Source organism: Pinus tabuliformis, chromosome 5_2 (genome assembly GCF_031772625.1).
Source record: "Pinus tabuliformis cultivar Carrire ecotype Pingquan chromosome 5_2, CPIR1, whole genome shotgun sequence".
In the NCBI taxonomy this organism is placed as follows: Eukaryota; Viridiplantae; Streptophyta; class Pinopsida; order Pinales; family Pinaceae; genus Pinus; species Pinus tabuliformis.
The window spans coordinates 709195620-709217473 of NC_142306.1; the positions used below are offsets into that span (position 1 = coordinate 709195620).

Here is a 21854-nt window from a genome sequence, read left to right on the forward strand (position 1 = left end):
AATGGACACCAGGTTATTTTTGAGATCAGGTACATATAATACATCTTGTAGGTGGATTGTATAACCCTGATTCAGTTGAAGAGTCACATTTCCTATGCCTTTCACGAGATATTTTGAATTATCTCCAAGAACAATTTCAAGGTTGGTTTCCTTCTCTATCAGATTATAGAGAGCTTCTTTATAACCAGTGAAGTGCCTTGAGGCACCACTATCAATAAGCCAATTTCCCAGCGAGTCCGTGGGAGAAGAGGTAGATAGAGCTGCTGGCAGATAATATTCATCTTGCTTATTATTAACGGTGTTAGATTCATACCTGGAATTTCTTGCCTTCTTGAATGGTTGTCCTCTTCCTTGATTTTCAGCACTTCTTTTGCCTTTGCTATTTGACTTGTCATTCCTTTGATTGCCTTGAGAGGGATTTTGATCATCGTCCTACTGTGAGCCCCTTTTATCAAGGCACTCCCTTGTATAGTGACCTGTTTTATTGCAATTGTAACATCGTCCTTTTCTTCCACCCTTTGGTCCAACCTTTCCTTTGAATTTAGCCCCGGAATTGTTTCTTCTTTTAGCATGAGAAGAAAAGGCAGTGGAATGACCTTTAAGTATGGGCATTTCTTGCTCTTTCATCCTTGTTTCTTCTCGAATGCATCTCACCATTAATTCCTCGAATCCAGGGATTACATTATTGTTGAGAAGAGTAGTCCTGAATATATACCATTCAGATGGTATTCCTCCAAGAGTTGTGAGTGTCATTTCCTTGTCAGGAATTACTTCCCCAAAAAATAGGAGATCGTTCTTGATCTCAGTGATGCTAAAGAAATATGCTTGCATACTTTCATCTTTGCCCTTCTAATTTCCTTAAGCTTATTTCTAAGAAACAAGACTTGACTTGCATCATTAACTTTAAATAAACTCACCAGTGTATCGTAGATTTCCTTGGAGGTGTTCAACTCAGAAACATAGGCCACCAAGCGTTTGTCAATAGAGTCCAGGATGATCTTCCTTGCTTTGACTTCTCCCTTGGTCCATTTTTCCTAGCAGCAACAGATGCATTTAATGGAGGCTCAACAATGCCGCCTCTCACATGGTCCAATACTTCTTGCTCTTTTAATGTTAGATCAAGAGACATCTTCCATCCGTGATAGTCAGACTTCTCACGGAGTTTGTCTTCATCAGGGAAGTGTGTTGAGGACGCCATGTTTTAAGACTGTTTGCCAATTCGTCTCTTTGGTGATTTCTCTTGCTCTTGCTTGGGCTTTGTCTTCACCTGAGCTCTGATACCATGTTAAATTATGGTATGTTCTATGCTTAGAGCAATTTACTTATTTTTCTTTTTATTAGCTGCATATTAGCAATCACATATACATTAAGTAAAGTGCTGATAGAACATTAAATGATTAACCAAAAACAAGCCAAGACAAGAGACACAAGATGTGGTAGCTAGCCAAGGACAAACCCCAATTTGGGGAAACCCTTTGATCAAATCTTCTTTTATCTTCAATAGTTCAGCAGAGAGAAATAGTACAAAATCTGAATTCTATAATTTTATATCAGCAACAACAAACCCTAGATCAACAAAGTTTAACTTGGTCAAACTAGCTGAAATTGGCCTCTAAAATACTTGGTCAATTTCTGGTCAACTTGTCCTCGAACAACCTGAAGAAACAGCCCTAGAACAACCCCAAAAGTTCAGTCAAAGTGCAGATTTCTGAAGTCAACTACAGCCCTAAACTAGGGCAGTCAATACCAGTCAAACCAGAGGTCAGATCACCTCGATTTTTGTGCCAAAAATATCGGCCTGTCTAGGAGAGGCAACCACACCCAATCTGCACTTCTTGGAAGGTAAAAATTGGTCAACACTGGTCAAAGATGACTTGCTGCCCTTTTTCTGTGTACTCTCTACCCTAGGACGTCTTCCTTTCAACGACATGTGAGAGAGAGAGAGAGACTCTTTTTTTTGCGCAGGAGAGAGAGAGAGATGTGTGTGAGAGTGAAGTGTCCAAATGAGGAGAATGCTCCTTGTATTTATATGCAAAGCGTTGTTGAATAGACATGACTATTGGGCTTCTGAGCCTACATAAATTGCTGGCCAACCTTGACAATTTGTCCATAATAAAAATAAATTCATATCTTCATAAATATTTATCGGAATTAGATGATCTTTAGATCAATCCTACACCTCTTGATGAGAGGAATCTAGGAAAAATATCAACAACCATAAATAAGGTGACCCACATGGAGTTTGGCCCTAGTTGCCAATTTTAACATCTCTACTAAGCTAGTCCAAAAGCAGAGTGATGTGTCTGGGCTGACTACCAAAGTTTTCTTGGTTAGGGGTAGACTCGTGAGCACCAGGTGCATAAGATGGGTTGAGATCTACAACCTCACCTTGGCATGAATCCCCCGATTGGTGTCTTCCATACTGCCCCTGCTCACCGACGCCCCTCCTAACTCTACCACACTGATGTAGCATTATAACATGCACCAAAGAACAATATGGCCCAGATACAGAGAGGTTACAAGCATGCCAAAGGGGTCGAACTCGCCAAGCTGTCCAAAGCATCGAACCACTCCTGAATAACAACCCACTCAGACAAGTACAAAGATGACATAGGGCTAGATCCTAAGCACTGAGTAAGTGGTTGCCTGCAGCCCACCAACAATAAATCATAGAATTCTCCAGACAAAAACTTGGTTGTATAGGGTGGCCCAGGAATAAAGTGGCTTGGCGCTTCTTACTCAAGCAACAAACCGAAGACCATATCCAAAACAAAAAGACCCCGAAATCCAAGAGTAAGTCCAACGCAACAAAACGTCTAGAATTTCCAATAGAGAACCAAAAGTCCCAGTTAAATTGGCTAAGTTCAATCACAACTAGATTCAATGTAGTAGCTATAAGTGTATGGATGCCCTTAACCCACACAAAGAATGACACTGAATCCTCTGGATTGCAACCAAAGCAGAGAGGGCGACCTAGAGAGGTAGTGGTTTGTCGCTTCCTTCTCAGGCCGCACCCCCAAGATCACAAATAGAGCCGAAAGACCTTGATTTCAAATAATAGACCTAGAACATCGAAACTCTTAGGTTTTCCAAAAAAGGCCTAGGAATACCAATTACACTGACTAGAAACAATAACAACTGAGGAATAAAACGAGCTAGGCAAAAGCTTAATAATACCTTGTTCCTTGCATGTGAACCCATAAGTGACCTCTATTGGCAATTAATTATACAAGAAAACACCACCAACTATGTAACTCTGGGACCTAATTGCAATCATGAATGAAAACGAACCTTATACCAAGATCCCAAATGATGTGCAACTGAAAGGTTTTAATGTTGCCTCACGCTCTAACAATGAACTAATTTATTTGAAATAATGATGACTTAATTATTAGCTCATTTTTAAATAATGCATCATATAGCTTGGTGTTATATTCATTTATGTAATGCATTTTGCCATTGTTATATAAGAGTAGTTTAACGAGGCCACAATTTTGCTCAGAAAATAGTGAAAATTTCCCTAAGATTTTGACCACATAAATTTTGGAAAATTTGAATTACAACTATAAAGTTTCAGGATTTTGAGTGAGCTGTGGGTTTCTGATGGCATTGAATTTATTCCCACCTAAAAAAAATGATTTAGACAATCACATGGTTGAATTTTTTGAAAAAAAATAATTAGATTATGTCCAAAAATAATTTTCCATGCAAAATTGTGACATCGGTAAACGACAACCCCTTATATAAAAACGACAACCTGTTATATAATATATTTTAAGCATTTCCTTCATTTATTTTTATTTTTTACTTATAATTTTGTATGGTCTTGTTTTGTTTTTAAAATAAAGATGTGCTGCGATTGGCGTGGATTTTCATAGATGGTGAAAGTCAAATTTCAGGCATTATGGACCTAGTGTAGTGGGATCGATGAGTTTTTGGCAAATCCCAACTTCCATTTAGATGCTATTCGACACTGTAATCATCAATCCTATTAGACACTGTAATCATCAATCCTATTAGACACTGTACTCATCAATGCCTGTACCCAAACTGGTGACCCCAGTTCTCCAAAAGACCTCACAACACTTTTTATTTGGGTGGAATTCAGTGTACAATCTCAGACAAAAGTACAGCGATCTGCTGGTTGCTGCTAATAGAAAAGTTAGTCCGAGGCACTTTGTTGTAAAGACAGGATTTGGAATGGAAGATCCCAAATTGCAGGAACTATTGGATTTTTTGGATTCTCTAAAAAACTATGAGAAAGAAGGGGTGCCGAAAGGGGCTGGTACGGATACAAAAGAAGGATTTGATTTGCATAGGATGGAGAGGTTGATTCAACTTCTGGGGGATCCCCTTTCACACTATCCGGTACTTCTCTCCGGTCCTAAAAGCTTTGCATCTTTGTTAAACTGTAATTGCCGCTATTTCATTGGGGTTTTCAAGTGGTTTAATCAAAACACTTTCAATGCTCAGACTCTGGTTCAAAATGCCTGAAACATCCGTGTTAATCCAACCAATCAATTTGATACCAAGAAAAAAGTTCTGTAGACAAGGTAGGTTTGACAGGAGGCATATATCGGTGTTTCAAAGTTCACTTGTGTTGCCAAAGCGTGACCATATGATCCTTTTATTGTTCTGCTCCCTTTCCTGACCTGAAATTTTTAAATGTAGATCACGGTGCAAATCAGCGTGTTAATTGAGTTGGTTTTCCAAAGAGTGTTGACGGGGTCCTTTGGTGAACTCACTGGAAGCTGCCTTGCTTATTAACCTTGCAGCTTGGAAAAACGAGCAAACCTGGTCCGGCCACGGCTGCTTGATAAATGAAGGAAACGCATCCCCCTCCCAAGCTAAGTCCCTTTCTCGTTCCCTTGTCTCCCGCTCTCGATCCATTTCTCCAATCACCAAAATTGGTGGGATTTCCCTGCATATAACTATTGTAGAAAGTGGTAAGACCTTCTTAAATACCTACTGATTCAAGTGCCTAGGCAAAGCTCGGGAGACGACCGAGGATTTACGGAGAATTACCAAGGTTATGGATGTGTAGGTCGACAACAATGTTCAGCATATTGAAGCACAAGAATAAGAATAGAAGTTAGATCAGAAAATTCAATACTGTAATGAGAGTGAAGCACAGCTTTAATCAACAGAACAACATGCGCAAGATAGACAACATAGAACACAATATTATAGATAATAGAACCTAGCATTTAACATAAACAACCAGATCATGGAAATAGTGTTACACCAAACATGCCCAACTCGTTTTACAATGCTCAATAAAACGCAGCTGCGTCTGTGCAGAATATTACACAAGAGTCTAATGGAATTGCAGTAGTGCTATCTCAAAAAGTATGCATTATAATAAACTTGTGAGATTGCGAGGATGGTGATGTTTGTTCCTTTACATGCCAATCCCGAAGAAGGGTGGTGGTGGCAAAGCTATGTACGCAAGAGATAGGGGATTTAGCCTATTTTCTGTCTTAGGCGTTGACTATTTCTATCTGTCCTCATGCGAGTAAAGTTGTTTCTTCCACGTAGTCTTTTCTAGGCTAGTCTTTAATGAGCTGAATATTGTAGAAATCAGCATTGCTATTGAACAGCACACAAAGAAGATAGACATTGGGTGTATAATAATAAATATGTTTATCTATATAGGTCGAACACCTTAAAGAATCCTCTCACACAAACACATCAAAGATAAACACCAATGTACTATGTGGTTAAAATCCACAAAAATGAAAATAGTCCACAACTCTAGCCAATGTGGCTGCTTGCAGCAATATATTGATGGAAAAAGGAAAATGATTTAGAGACCGTGAACCAATTGGGTGTGTTGCCTCAAAATCTAGCAGGTCTTGTAGGAGGGGACCCTACAAGGCAAGCACTAGACAAAGTGACAACAATGAGATGTGGTCCACTGTCACCACAACCATTAATGTCTGCTCTTTATGGACTTTCACCAATGGGAGACTTCCTGTTATATAGAGGCTAACACCTACAAGACCTATGAGAGATATTCTAGGTTTAGGGGATAAGGTGAGATTAGAGGCTAATAGAGGATAGCTCTTCTTAAGTACAAGGCTCAACCAAGGAGAGTAAGGCAATTCACACCCTCTAGGAGGGCCAAATTAGGGCACACTTGACCTAGGGCTTGAGAAATAACAAGCCATATGGGATGTCCTAATGTCATTACGCCAAGAAAAGGTTTCCACACAATGAATATTAGCAAGCCAATGGCATAAGAAACCTTCAAAAAAAGTCCTCAAGTTGATGCTTTGCAAAACTAGGGTTTTCCTAGAGCAAAGCTACCTAGGGCAAGAGAGCTAAGACTTCAAATGGAAAGATTAGCCACCGAGAGAGGTTGATTTTGAGCCAACCTATTCTTCCCTCAGTGTTGAATCCTTCCACAAACTCAATTGCCCCTTCCAGGCCAATTTGCACCAAGCCCTAACTTGGTCGCTTATCCTTAAGAGTGCTGAATTTAGAGAGAGAGAGAGAGAGAGAGAGAGCGAAATTCAAGTTTATGGATAAAATTGTGTTTGGTCACCAAATTGACAAGGTCAGTGCCTAGTCCTTGGGTTGATGGAGTCTATGAGTATGATAGATTGGCTAAATCTTCCAAAGGAGTAAGGATATTTTGGTGCCCTAGCATAAAACCTAACTATTATCTTTGTGAGGATTCTGTTGATTTTTCATTAGCACTTCAAAATCAGGTTTATGTCCAAGACACGATCACAAACACTCTAAAATGCCACAACACAAACACAATGGAAAATGTACGACAGTGAATCAATGTAGTACACAAGATAATTTATAACCCAAAACTTGTTATATTACAAACTTTAATACAACAAACATAGGGCTTCTATACCAGGGATCATGGCCCTTACAATTAGCCCTGATACAAGAACAACTAGGGCTTGGAGTCAACAACTTGTGACAACCAATCTACCCTGAACAAGATACACTTGACTTAATTGCTGATGTAGCGCTTCCACAACCCTTTCGGTCCATGTACCTTGTACACCTTTAGGAGGTCCTTTGCCACCTCTTTCGCTGCTCACAAGTACTCCTGCAACTTCAGAATGCTTACACCTTTAGCTGATCAACCTGCCTCTATCAATCTGTCTCGTTGCTCCAAGGATGACTGGTCTTAGGCTCAACGATCTGCCCTCTAGCAACTCTCTTGCCCACCAAGATGCCTGCTCTTAGGGACTTCACCAAACGCCCTCTAGAAGAGACAAGGTTGCTTCACTATCTCTACTCTTAGGGTCTCTAAGTCTGCCCACTTATCAACCTTCTAGCTGCTACATAATGCTGAACTTAGGGCTTCATACACAACCCTCTTGACTGACTCCTTGAATGCTCCAAGATCAATCCTTAGGGCACAACAAAATAACCCTCACACTATCTCCTTGCTTCGTTAAAGATGACAGAACTAGGGCTTACACAAGCAACCCGCACAACTGTAATTTGTCTCCACAAATTACACTGCTTAGGGCTCCTTTACACGCTGTCCGATCAACCTATTGAACAAACCTCCACTTAGAAACATATCTCCTTAGCTCCAACCCTTTCTAGCAGCCCTTCCACAGACCTAAAGTCCTTGACCTCCCTGTCCAAAATGCTTGCAACCCTGAACAAACTTCAACTTCTTCCTTTTAGACCTGTAGCATCAAATCTAGGCCACACATGCCACTCCTTGCTGTGCTATGCTCTGAGGGTACTCGACCCTCCTAGCCACATTCATCTTAGGCCTTTAGGCCTCTTATCTTGCACAATAGGCCTATGGCTCTCTTTTTGCTATTTGATATAGAGCTTTAGGCCTCTTGGCCCCGCCTCCTTTAGATAGAAAAACGAACCATATTGCGACCCTCTCTTAGCAAGGTAAACCAGGCCTTTAAACCACCCTATTCATGCCCAAAATAGACCTGTGGCCTTCCTTCCACAGTCCAGCAAAACCCTAGGAGAACTCGTTTGCTTTTGGATAGAAGGAGACCTCCTCAAGTGCTAGCAAACTCAGAGAAAGACCTTCCTCTCTTGCTGCGACTTCATGAGGCTCCTTCACTTGCTTTCTTGAGATGATGTTTCACTTGGATGGGTGATCAAATGAGCTTGAACTCACTCCTCCTTATAGTGTTCTATGAGGGTGACCTTTAGCCCTCAAGGGGCATCACTTAACCCAAGCCGACTTGAGTTCATTGACAAAACCCCAACTATCATAAGAAATAAATTCCATCTCATTTGTCTATTGCCACATCATGATGCCCTAGGTGCCCCTTAGCTCATCAAGGGTGGGTGCCCCTCATGCATTCGTGAATTAACGGTCATTTTCTCCACTTGGTTTTGCGCCCACAACTTTGGGTACAAAACCCACTACTTGGGTACATTGCCCACAAACCATTTTTGTGGGTCAACTCCTCACAAACCCAGTACCCCAGGGGTTGTGGGAGTGTGAAAATTTCTAAAATAGAAATCCTACTGCAGTGATTAATTTGATTTCTTCTACTTATTACTTCAGAAATAAGTTATCTACTGTATTCTTACGGCAAATATCGAAACATATTCTACTGCAGCCTTCACAATTAAAACATTGTAGAAAGTAAATGTAAGTAAAATGCTGGCACATATACAAACACAATGACAGTTATTTTTGGACAATTGTCCCCGGAAAAACCCAATGTGGGAAAACCAATGCAGCAGATGAGGGTTTTATTATTCTTCAGCAAAAATCATCATGTACAAATTACACTCAAGAGTATAGAACAATGCTTTATGAGAAAACATTACAGACGTTCCTGAACAAGTATCTAACCCGAGAGAGAGGTTCCTCCACCCTCTGCGTCTCTTTGGCTTGCCCGACATCACTTTCTTTGGTCTCTGGACTAGCTTGCGCAATGCCTGTGTCACTCAAGTCACCGCTGCCTCTCCCAACGTCAATTTGCCTAGCACTGTCCCTTCTACTACTCTGCGCCTTCGTCCTTGTCTCCCTGACTGAAGCTAAACCCTCTCTGTCTCTCCTCCACCTGCAACTCTCCCTTTGAATCGATTTTCTCTTGCCAAACTTCGGCCAGTGAGAAAATTAATTTCACTTGGGCAACTGAGTATCTGCCTGGTGTGTTTTCCAAATGATCCTCAAGCCCCTTCTTATATAAACCCTTTGGGCAACCAATGACCTAGATTAAGTCATAATCAAAGGCTCAGATCGTTTTGGCTTGATCCGTAGTTTTTTCTAGAAGTTTCACCTCTGATTAGATTAATACCCATTAATATTTTAATTTTCCTAAGTTTAGACTTAGGAACCCCATTAAAAATATTAATTATTTTAATAAAATCACTTATGGGTGGAATTTCCCAAAACGCTTTTTTGGTTCTTTGGAATACATGTGCTCAAGCCTCCTTGCAAAATTTGAGGCTTAGAGCACATCCTATGCTACCCCAAATCAACAGGGAGTACCTCCCAAGCTACACAAATCAACACTCCCTCTTAGCGAGGGAGGTACTTACACCACTCAGAAGTATCTTGTCATCGTTGGTGACACTAGCCCAATCTCCACTGCAGCATACCCTATAGAATGAACCACTCTTCTGGGTAGTGCCTCTACCTTCAGAAGCTTCCCGCTTCTTCCTTTCCTGATAGGCCTTCTTGCCATCCCACGGTTCCTTCTTGTCAGTAGAAGTCCCCTTGGTCCCTACTGACCATGTGCTCTTTTTGGGCTGCAGATTCTCCCTCTGAACCTGCATACTTCTGCTCGAACTCAACTCCCTCTGAGTCTTAGGAATCTGCTTCTTCTCATGATCTATAGGCTTGCCCATCAGCCATTATAAACCATGCTCCCTAAATCCAATGATAACGCTAGCAGAGTTAGAGCCTCTGGGCTTGAGTCTCTCTTTCCCATCCTAGAAAATCACCTCAAACCCCTTCGTCTTGATCACTGAGACAAACAACACAATGTATCTAAGCTTCGGTACCCACAATACATCTTGAACTCTCAACAACCTACCTGACTCCATCCTGAATGGCACAACATCTTTTCCTTTGACAACTTTCTGACTCTTGTTGCCAACCACCATGTGCAACTTTGAGTCCCATTTAGATAGAGTCTCAAAAGCGTCACGCAAACTTGTCATATGCTTTGACACTCCACTTCCCACGTACCATGCAATCGCATCAATGGTACCCTTGAAGAAATGAGAAACTAGAGCAAATTCCTTGTCCTCCAACCTTCTTAAGAGGTCATCCAACTCAGAAGGTGTAGCAGCACCAACTATCTCCTTCCCCTTCTTCTTTCGCGGACACTTGCTCAAATAATGACAATATTCGCCACAGGTATAACACTTCAACTTGCTCAAGTCCTTCTTTGCCTTGCCCTTCATCCTCCCTGCAAGAGCCACGTTATCATCAAAAGTCTTCTTCTTCTTAATAAGGTTCTCGTCCCACAGTTCCGCCCGGATGAAATCATCCCATAACCTGTTCTAATCTGGCAACTTCTCAAGCAACAATCGCTTTGATGAACGACTTCCATTCCTTGGTAAATCCTTTCAAAGTTGTCCTCACTAGCTCAGAATCTAGAGCATCTTCACTGATGGCAGCAAGATCTTGAATTTGAGAAAGTCTCGTCAGATACAAAGCCACACCTTCACCATCAGACGTCTTGGTGTTCTTCAACTTAACTCTCAATACCAACATCTGGTTCTCATTCTTATTTACAAATAGATCTAAATAGCTTTCCACATCTCATGGGCTGTGTTCTTCCTAGACAGATTAGGTATCAAGTGATCGTTGACACCATCTAGGATGATCAACTTCACCTTTGTATCCAACTCCTCATACACTTCCAACTCCTTAGGGTCAGTCGGTTTCTTGATTTCCTTGTCGACAAACTCCTAGATCTTGTTTACCATCAAGACTAGCTTGATCCTTTCCTTCCAAGGACTATAGTTGGCTAACCCATCTAACCTATCCTCATATCACAGACCAACAACCAACTTCGCCATTGCTATTAGTGATTCAATAATATTGCACCCAACTCCCTCTTGAGCTGCATGCTGTGCACACTTTGATTTAATGTCCCTTCAAAGTATCTCTGATACCATGTTGATTTTTCCTTGACACTTCAGAATTAGGTTTATGTCTAAGACACAATCACAAACACAGTAAAATGCCACAACACAAGAACTTTGCACAGTGGAAAATGTACAACAGTGAATCAATGTAATACACAAGACAATTTTTAACTCAAAACGTGTTATATTACAAACTTTAATACAACAAACATAGGGCTCTCATACAGGGATCATGGCCCTTACAATTAGCCTTGATAGACGAACAACTAGGGCTTGGAGTCAACAACTTATGACAACCAATCTACCCTGAACAAGATACAGTTGACTTAATTGCTGATGTAGTGCTTCCACAACTCTTTTAGTCCACTTACCTTGAACACCTTTGGCTGGTCCTTTGCCACCTCTTTTGCTGCTCACAAGTACTTCTGCAACTTTAGAATGCTTGCATCTTCAGCTGATCAATCTGCCTCTATCAATCGCTCTTGCTGCTCCAAGGATGATTGATATTAGGCTCATAGATCTGCCCTCCAGTAGCACTCTTGCCCCACTAAGATGCATGCTCTTACGGACTTCACCAAACTACGCTCTGTTGAAAAAATGGACAGCGACAACTATTAATCTTATTTTCCTTAACCTTAATATTTGCTTTTGAACTTATTAGCTTTCTTGTGTTCTTTTAGTTAGATCTTTCATCAAACAAATATCAATAACATAAACAACAACAATAGAGGACACATATATCAGTCTCTCATCCAGGGCAAAACCCCTCAAAAGGGAAAACCCGAAAACTCTTCTCTTCTTAGTATCCACTTCAAATGAGATACAAAGACCCAAACCCTAGACCAGTCCTTCTCCCAGTACCAAGTCAACCCTTCCTCAAGTCCTTCCTTGATTCTGCACCAAACTGTTACACACTGCAACTTCGACTTGCCAGCTTCAATACTACAACTCGTCTTGCAACTCGATTTTGCAACTTCGGTTTTTGTAGCTTCTTTGGGAACCCTAATCCAACCTCCTTCTGAGACCTACCTAGAGCAAGATTGCTCTTCCAAGGTCAGTGGGTTCAATATAGGGTTTCCTCCCTTCCAACTACAAGATTCTGCACTTCGTCCTCTTGCAATTCGGACCTGCAACTTTGGCCCCCTTTTGTAGCACAGAAACCCTAGAACTTCGCATTTGTGAAAGAGATAGAGCCCAAAACCAAGATATTTCGTCTTTCTTTCTTCTCTTAGAATTTCGCTTTCCTTCTTCCAGCTTCCCAAATATAAATCAAACTCTTTTCTTAATAGATCGAACTTGTGGAGTGAGTGAGTCCCAAATGAGGTCGAACTGCTCTTTTATATAGCCTTCTTGAGGGGTCAAATCCCCTCCTTTAGGCCGACTTGTACTTTGGAGCTTCTAAGACATTCTAGACTCAAAAAATAATTGTTTTTACAAATACATTTTTCCCGAAAGGATCTCATAAACATGATGTTGACTCCTTTGACTCATGACAATAAATCTTAAGACCTAACAACCCTAAAAGCACGAAGAACATGTTTTTACCTAGAAGGCCATCAATAATCAACATGAAACCCATGCTTTAATAATAATAACTTTTTATTTTCTTTTATTGTTTGTTACATAGGATAATATTGAAATGAGTATAACAATTATGAAGTCTGAAACTAGTTACATTTCTCAACGCTCCATCTTAACTAGGGAGGTATTCATAATTGCACAATCGGTACAACATCATATCTCAAACTGAAGAGTTCTCCAGAAGAGTCAGATTGACAAGCCATACTGTAAGCATCATCATCATGACCAACATTGTCTCTGAGGCCTAACTAGACAAGCTCTTCTTTAATCAAGAGCATTATGTTGGGAGGTTTTACGTGTGATACCACACTACCTCTACAAGGTACATACCCCATCCGGATGTCTACAAGGTATGTCCTTTTAGGACTATTCTTATCTTGGATCTCCAATCCTGAGTCCTCAAAGAATATCAGTCCCTTTCGACCACTCTTTCTCTTGGATACCTGTCACATCCTCAAAGAGTGTCAGTCCCTTTCCTTTCTTGGATGCTATATCCTCAAGGAAACCACAGATGCTTATCCAATCCTCCGCCATTCTCTCTTCATCACTTGAAGAGGAGAATGCACATGTGATGTCCAACATCACTTCCTCTCAAACCGAGACGACATCACTATTCTCCTTTAGTCTTGAGAATAGAACCTTGCTCTATACAAGGAGACTCCTTTTCTCCCTCTCAAAATCAAAGGAGATCTAGACTTCCTTTCTATTTGGGAAGTCATCATCACAAGCTTTACAAATTGTCTTCATAAGAGGATCAACTATCAGTTCCTCATAGCTGCTCGACTCCCTCTTTCCTTTGCGTGATCGAGCTTTCTTCTTTCGAGGTATCATGGAGCCACCTTCTCTCTTCAATCTTGTGACATGTTCCAGGCCAATCTTCTTGCTCCTCACTTTCTTCTTTGACATGAAGGCATTACATTGAGCATTCTCAAACTTCAAGTTGATCATAGATTCTTATTGAAAGTGATCTTGCTTTGACCTTTAGGTTATCTTCTCGCACTGTTACCTTTTAATCCCAAGATGTCCATATCTTGACTTCACAGTTGCCAAGTACTAGATATCGAGCTTTCCTCAATATCCTTCATCCATACAATTGAACTTGCCTCAATTGCCATCACATATTCTTGCAACATCTTCCAGCTAGCAAAATAATATGTTAACTAGATAACCATTAATGGAAATCAGACTTACCTCATCATGATGACCTTTTCGTTCCATCAACATCCTCATCAACCATCTCCACTTGAAACTTCCTTCATGCATCAGAGTGCCCAAGGATCGAACTTGTTTACCAAGTTACAATTTTTCTTTTGGACAATCTACTGGATATTAATCATTTATATATATTCTAGAGAAAGTCTTAAATTCTTTACACATCCTCAAGTAAGCCAAAAGTATCATATGTCCATATACCTAAGCACATTTTCTGACCAACTCTCTTTTCATAAGATTCTACACATACAAATCTTATCCAAAGTTTTATATCCAATATGTATTCCTATGCTTTCATCTGATCATCTAGCTATTTATATATCTCATAAAGAGCTTGCATCCAAATCCATTGCATTCCTTCATCCCTTTACCAACATTACATGGGATGCCTACTAACCTTGTCATGATGATTTTCCCAAAGACCTTCCAAAATGATGGTCTTTCCTGAATCATGATGATTCAACTAAGCAAGATGACAACTTCTAACATAATGTTAGACAATACATGGATGAACATTATGCAAAAATGGTCTATCTATCCATCTATCTAGATGATCTCTACAAAGCAACTTAACCATGTAAATTCTAGACATGCTACTATCATATGCTTCTTTCTATGATGCCATGCAAAACATACTATCCTAAAAGAAAGATTAGTCTTCATAAAGAACCTGACAATTAGTGAACCTTCTTTAGTAGTAAAGATCCTTCACTTCTTCCTTCTTTGCCTTCTTCTCAGGTTCTCCCATTGCCTCGGTTACATGAGTCTCACTCCTTTCCTTTCTCTTGTTGTTCTTCTTGTTTGGACAATCCCTCTTAAAGTGTCCAAATTCATTGCATCCTGTTGACCATGTACATGTCAACAATCCAAGAAGTAGAGTATACAACAGTGGAACAACTTTTTTATGTCAATTTGATCATTGTAATCTCAATTTTTGCTTTTGTAATTTAAAAATGTGAATATTAAGCCATGTAACAACACCTAGGTAAGCCTATGATTCTTCTCAAAGGGTTTCACTGTAGGGAGTTTTTTAACCTCATCAAATTATCTGTGTTTGTAAACACTGATAATTGGCAAAGTTTTTCTCCCAGATATACCCAAAGCTAGGGTGGAGCTCATTGGCAAGGTCTTAGGTGAGTCCTAGTGTTATCAAGTTTGTGTTTTTCTCATACTAGATCATGTGTCTTGTTGCAGAATTTGGTTGAAGTCCTAAGAGTCAGTGTCTATGTTTGTTTCCCCTTGAGGTTTGAATTTGTAATATCTTGATGTAAAAGTGTTATCTAGGAATATTTTGGTGAATGGTTCCTAATAATTAGAACACCATTACCAAAATATTTTCTTAGATGCACTTAGAGGATGGAAAAATATTTAATCCCTTCTCGAGTCAATTAATTTTAATTTCTGGCAAAAATAAAATTAAGGGAAAATTAATTACCCTCAAAGTGGAAAATTTATCAAAAAATGATTTGAGGCTATTTTCAAAAGGGAAAAATTCAAGTCAAAGATAAATGCCTCATTTCCAAAGCAAAAGGACCCAGTCCAGAAATTTGTTGGGCCAGAGAAGATTATCTCCCAACAAATCGAAATTTTTGGACTAGGAAGTTAAGAATTTTGCACAAGTAATGATAATTCTATTTTTTAAGGTCCTCCAGTGGTTCAGAAGTCAAGGTTTGACCCTCCAACACAGTGAATAAGGAAGATCATTTTAGAGATTTGTGCCAATAAATCAAGGGATCAATTTTTTTTTGCAATGATCAAGCCATGGATCGATGCAACTAGCCACTATTTCCTCTTGGAGAGTTTTTTGCCTCTCATTTTTCTATATAAGGAAGCTCTCATGCTCCTCATTGTAACTTCATTTGGATTGAAAATCTTGTATTGAGCTAAGCTCTGCTGGAATTTTTGCATTAACAAAAAGTCTTTGGGGTTTCAATTCAAGTTGCATTCTTGCTTGATGATTCATGTTATGTGTTGAATTTATTTTAATGCTCTAATTGTTTTAATTGAAGATTATTATTCCATAGCCAGTGGTTGGATTACCTATTAGCACAAATATCTTGCTTTAGGTATTGGGTTAGAGTTAGCACATTGAACCTAATAGATCGAGCAGGAATCTCTAGATCTCTAGACTTTTTGTGTGAATCGAGCCCCTTTGGAACTAATAATATATCTTATGTGTAGAGATCTTCAGATATTCAGCCCTTGGATATGACCCAAGTACATGGATTTTAAGATGATTGCATTTTGTTTGGACCTCAAGGTTATCTAACGATTTCTTGTGCAAAGTTTGGGGTTTGTTCTTCAAATTACAAATTATTTCTAAAACTTATTTTCAAAATCTATTTGGGTTTAAAGGATTTATTTACTAACTAGAGCTTGATTTAAATTGTGAATAGTGTAAATAATTTGTAAGTGATTTTGTAAACTATTTTTAACCCTTGTATATTATTTTTTCTTATTTGTAAATAATATTTTGGGGTTTCCCATTTTAGAGTTTTCTAGATCTTGTGGCTTGGCTCTATTTATTTGACTTGCAGGTGCATTAGCTCAAGGATTCAACGACAAATTTGAACAAGAACTTTGAGACCCTCACCTAGCCTAAACGATTAGGGTTTGGACCTATCTTCACCTAAGGAGGAGGCTAGGAGCTATCTAGCTAAGAAAGGAGGTGCATTCAGCCAAGGGAGGTTTATTTAGGCCTTTTAGGGCCTGATCTACAAGACCCAAGTGCTCGAATTGCAATGCCTAGCCTCCAAGAGGAAGCCGCTAGCCCTAGAGGGCTTGCTTGCTACTACAACTGGGTTTTTCTTGAGTATTTATCTTCTGGTGTGATTTTGCAAGTGGTTTTGTTGAGGTCATATTTGGGCTTGAAACTGTCAAAATTTGCTTGCAGGAGGTGGATGCAAGGGTTTTGAGGCCTCTAGGCCTTGGTCGCAGCCCCAAAAGGGTCAATTTACCCTAGCTGCAACCTTAGTTAGGCCTATAAACCTAGCCGCAAGCCTAATTTGACCTTGGAGCCTTAGCCACAACCCTAAAAGGGCTTAAATTCATCTTTGCAAGTGATTTCAAGAGCTCACAATTTGTTTTGCAGGCCTAAGGTGAATTTTGGCAAGGGTTTACAGTGGTTTCTCATTGTATTTTTGTCAATTTGTGGGCTAATCTTGGTTTTGCAGGATTATCATCCAGTGAAGAAGGGTTTTAAGGGCTCAAAATTTGTTTGTGCCATCATTTAAGGCCATCTAGCCCTACCTGTGAGGCCTAGAGCCTCTTTTTCACTAGACTGCAAGCCTCATTGGGCTTCTTAGGCCTAGCCGCAGCCCTTGGAGGGCTAGATCCATCATACATAATTGTTTTGAGGTTGATCCATTGGTGTTGTAGATCCTTCTTGAAGAGTTACAAGGCCAAGACATCAAAGCTCTAAGCCTTAGTCTTGTTAGCTAGTTCTTTACAAATCTGATCCATTATTTGCATATGTGTTTGGGCTAACAATTTGTGGTTGTAGTGATCCAAAATGTCTGCTCCTTGTGTTTCAAGCTAACCCTTTGTGAGTGCAGGCATTGGAGGAGTGACTTCTCTCTTGAGTGTCCCCAACTTGGCATAGGCCACTAGGCCTAAGGGTTTGCATCTCCTATCCCCATCCCTCTCTTTTCACTATTAAAGTTTACATCAGATCTGAAGTGTTAACAATAGTGGTATATTAAAGTTTACATCAGATCTGAAGTGTTAACAATAGTGGTATATTAAAGTTTACATCAGATCTGAAGTGTTAACAATAGTGGTATAAGTGACATCTGTGGTGGCACATAATCATTTATAAAAGGTCCTAAATCTAATATGAACAGTCTCAAGATCCTAAAAGTTGTTCCATGATTGTTTAAAGTTTTGCCATTGGAATAGTGATCGTGTTTAAGTGAATATTGGGACTGATATTGTGCAATTTGTGGGCTGATCTATAATAGTGATATTGTGCAAGAGGAACTCTTGAATATCTTAAGTTACATTGGTGCCTTGATAACAATCTTCCTTTGCATTCCTTGCTTTTCTTCTTGCATCATTGCAAAGCATTGCATTAACATTAGAGTTGCATTTGCATAGCATATCATACTAACCCTTGCATTTGCATCCTTGCATTGCCATTATATCTCTTTGCATTCTAGGCATCTAATTTTTGGTAATTGCATTGGTTGTACTAAAAGAATCACCGTTAGCAATCTCATATTTCCTTGTGTTTGTTATTAATTGTGCTTAAGAGAAATTGCATCTCTCTCTTGTATCTAATTGGTAATGAGAAGATATTGCCTCTAATTGCTAAATAACATAAGAATACACTGCTTTCATTATTGTGCTCTAAAGATTAGCTTACAAGAAGAATCTAATAAGCACCTTGGATAATTGGAATTGCTAATTTTGTTTCATTGGAATTGTTTATCTTGCTTCATTGATATAGTCATTCAATTGTTCTCGAAGTGCTTCATTTAATTGCTCTTGTCATCTTGTGTTGAATAAGCATCTTTGATTTCAAGTAATCTAATCTTGTTGAAGTAGTTAACACATTTATATAATCTCATTGAATCAATCACCCATATCTTGCATCTTCATCCTAGTTTAGAAGTGCATCTCTAAAATTCACCTCCAAGCATAAGCTTGGTTGTAAGAAGATAGGATCAACTTATCCATGTTGATTTATGGTAGCATTGAATGTGCTATAAGCCTCAAAATTTGCAGGGAGGCTAGGACACATGTATTCCAGAATACCCAGAAATTGTTTTGGGAAATTCCACCTGGAGAAAGTTTTATTAAAATAATTAAATATTTTTAATGGATGCCTAAGTCTAAACTTAGGAAATTAAAATAATCAAAGGGTATTAATTAAACTGAGGGCAAAACTTCTAGAAGAAGACGAGGATCAAGCCAAAATGATCTGAGCCATTGATTAGAATCTAATCTGGGTCGTTGGTTAATCAACGAGAAGATTATAAGAAGAGGCTTGATGGGCATTTGGAAAATACATCGAGTGAGAGATCAAGAGATTGATTTCTGAAGAGAGCAGTGCAGCAGTTGCTAGAGAAGTGATTGAGGTGATTTCTTGTAGTGAGGGGCAAGGAGAGTTTTCTGGTTGGAGAGTTTTCTGATTCGTGGATACTTTGTAGAGGAGGCAGAGAGACATCTAGAAGAGGCAGCGGAGAGCCGCGTTGAGGTAACGCAAAGCCTGAGGGAAGATTCAAAATTTGATGGAGGGTCGATTTCTAGAGCCAGGAGTCGGGGTGTGAGACCAGGAAGGCAGAAATTCGAAGTTCCAGAAGCAAATCGATCAGCAAGGGGTGATGCAGAGCCTAGTGTTGAAATTTCTAAGTCTAACTGTTAGAAATTTTATCTGTATTCTTCTGGTTTATTTCTCCTACTTGTTAATTACCAACAAGTTATTTAAACATATAAACATCGAAATAAACACAATACAATCTCAACCATCTATAGATCAACAACTAAAAGAAATAGCGAACACACAAGTGACACCGTTATTTTTGGTCAACTCATCTCCGAAAAAAACCCACCTTGGGAAAACTGGCACAACAATTCTGAGGGTTTATTTATTATGCAGTATATCCTTGAGTACAACTGGGTGCCAAACTGGCTCACCCGATAAAGAAAAATAACCGACAATAATACCTCTCTATTCGGAAGCATATATTTATAAAATCTGCCCCACAAAACCCTCTCTAGCACCACTGAAGCACTGCGTCAGCCCTGCTGGCCTCTACGTCAGCCTCAAACTGTTAAAATTGGCAACTAGGGCAAAACTTCATGTGGGTCATCTTATTCATGGCTGATAATATGTTCATTAGATTCCTCTCGTCAAGAGGTTTAGGATTGATATAAAGATCATCCGATTCCGATAAATATTCATGGAGATATGAATTTATTTTGATTATGGAATTATTATCAAGCCGACCTACAACTCATGTAGGCTCAGAATTCCAACAGTCGCATCTATTCAAACACCAACGTTGTGTATAAATATAGGAGGACTTTTCCTCATTTGGACGCACTCATCTCATCACATCTCTCTCTCTACTGCATAGAAAAGGGTCTCTCCCTCACACATGTAACGCCGGAAGCCGCTGAAACTAAAGCTGCAACTGCAGAAGTAAAGTTTGACCTGTGTGGACTAGAAGATCTTCTCATTTGAACTGCGCTGTAGGTTCATCTAAACTTCCTCTGAAAGCTGCAACTTTTGGTGGTGGAATCAAGTCAATCCGACGGACGGTTTGCAAGATATCGACTGCCCTAGTTTGAAGGAAGCTGTTGAAACTGAAGCTGCAACTGTAGAAGTGAAGTTTGACCTGCGTGGACTAGAAGATCTCCTCATCTGAACTGCGCTGTAGGTTCATCTGAACCTCCTCTGAAAGCCGCAACTTTTGGTGGTGGAATCAAGCCGATCCGACGATCGGTTTGTGAGATATCGTCTGCCCTAGTTTGATGATGAAGCCGCTAATGCTGATGCTGCTGATCTAGGGTTTGCTACTGCTGATATAAATCAGATTTATTGTACTATTTCTCTCTGCTGAATTATTGAAGATAAAAGAAGATTTGATCAAAAGGTTTCTCCACACATTGTGGGGTTTGTCCCTGGCTAGCCGCCACATCTTGTGTCTCTTGTCTTGGCTTGTTTTCTGTCGATCGTTTGATGTTCTATCTGCACTTTATTTTATGTACATGTGATTGCTAATTTGTGGAATATAATATGAAAAGAAGTAAACTGTTATAAGCATAGAACATACAATAACTTAACATGGAATCAGAGCTGAGGTGAAGACAAAGCCCGAGTAAGAGCAAGAGAAATCACCGAAGAGAAGATTGGCAAGGCTATCCTAAAAGAACGATGGGGTCCTCAACACTCTTTCCTGCTGAAGACAAGCTCTGTGAGAAAGCTGACTATCACGGATGGAAGATGTCTATCGGTCTAACCCTTGAGGATCAAGGAGTGTTGGATCATGTGAGAGGCAATATTATTGAGCCTCCATCAAATGCACCTCCTGCTGCCAGGAACAAATGGAAGAATGGAGAAGTTAAAGCAAAGAAGATCATCCAGGACTCTATCGACAAGCACTTGGTGGCCTACATCTCTGAACTGGACACCTCCAAGGAAATCTACGATAGACTGGTGAGTTTATTTAAAGTTAATGATGCAAATAAAGTTTTGTTTCTTAGAAATAAGCTGAGGGAAATCAAGAAGGGTAAAGATGAGAGTATGCAAGCATACTTCTTAAGAATCACCGAGATCAAGAACGATTTCCTATCTATTGGGGAGACTATTACTGACAGAGAAAGGGCACTCACGACTCTTGGAGGATTACCATCCGAATGTTACGTGTTCAGGACTACTCTTCTGAACAATAATGTAATTCCTGGTTTCGAGGAATTAATGGCTAGATGCATTCAAGAAGAAACAAGGGTAGAAGAGCACGAAATGCCCATAATTCTGGGACTAAATCAAAAGGAAAGGCTGGACCTAAGGGTGGAAGAAAAGGACGATGTTACATCTGCGATAAAGTAGGTCACTATGCAAGGGAGTGCCCTGATAGAAGGACTCACACCGAGACGATGATCAAAATCCCTCTAATGGAAATCAAAGGAATGACAAATTCAATAGCAAAGGTAAGAGGAGAGCTGGGAATCAAGGAAGAGGACAAGCATTCAAGAAGGCTAGAAATTCCAGGATGTATTAAATGCACCTGACCTCCGAAAGAACCTGGTGTCCATCTCGGCAATGGAAGACAAAGGCTACAAGGTAACTTTCAGCGATGGCAAGGTATGTGTATCGAAAAATAATGTTAAAGATGCCTTTACTCTTGGGTTTCGTGTTGATTCATTATATCAGGTTGATGGAAGTCCGCTAGGTGTCATGTCTTATGACACATCTCTTTAGTCCGAACTTTGGCATCGGAGGTTTGCCCACCTTCATTATAAAGCTCTACTCGGTGTAAGACAAATGG

The 21854-nt window shown here is 39.8% G+C and overlaps 1 protein-coding gene across 3 annotated transcripts in view; it reads left to right on the plus strand.

Moving 5' to 3' along the window:
- Positions 1 to 3839: 3839 nt before the first annotated feature.
- Positions 3840 to 21854, plus strand: part of GLA1 (Folylpolyglutamate synthetase family protein) — a 488793-nt gene continuing 470778 nt past the window's right edge. For 2 of the 3 annotated variants that reach the window (XM_089436895.1, XM_089436893.1), the window contains exon 1: positions 3840 to 4368. In XM_089436895.1, the coding sequence (XP_089293021.1) occupies positions 4036 to 4368 (333 nt within the window). In that variant the 5' untranslated portion in view covers positions 3840 to 4035. The remainder of the gene's footprint in view (positions 4369 to 21854) is intronic. The other variant, XM_089436892.1, reaches the window with a different exon arrangement.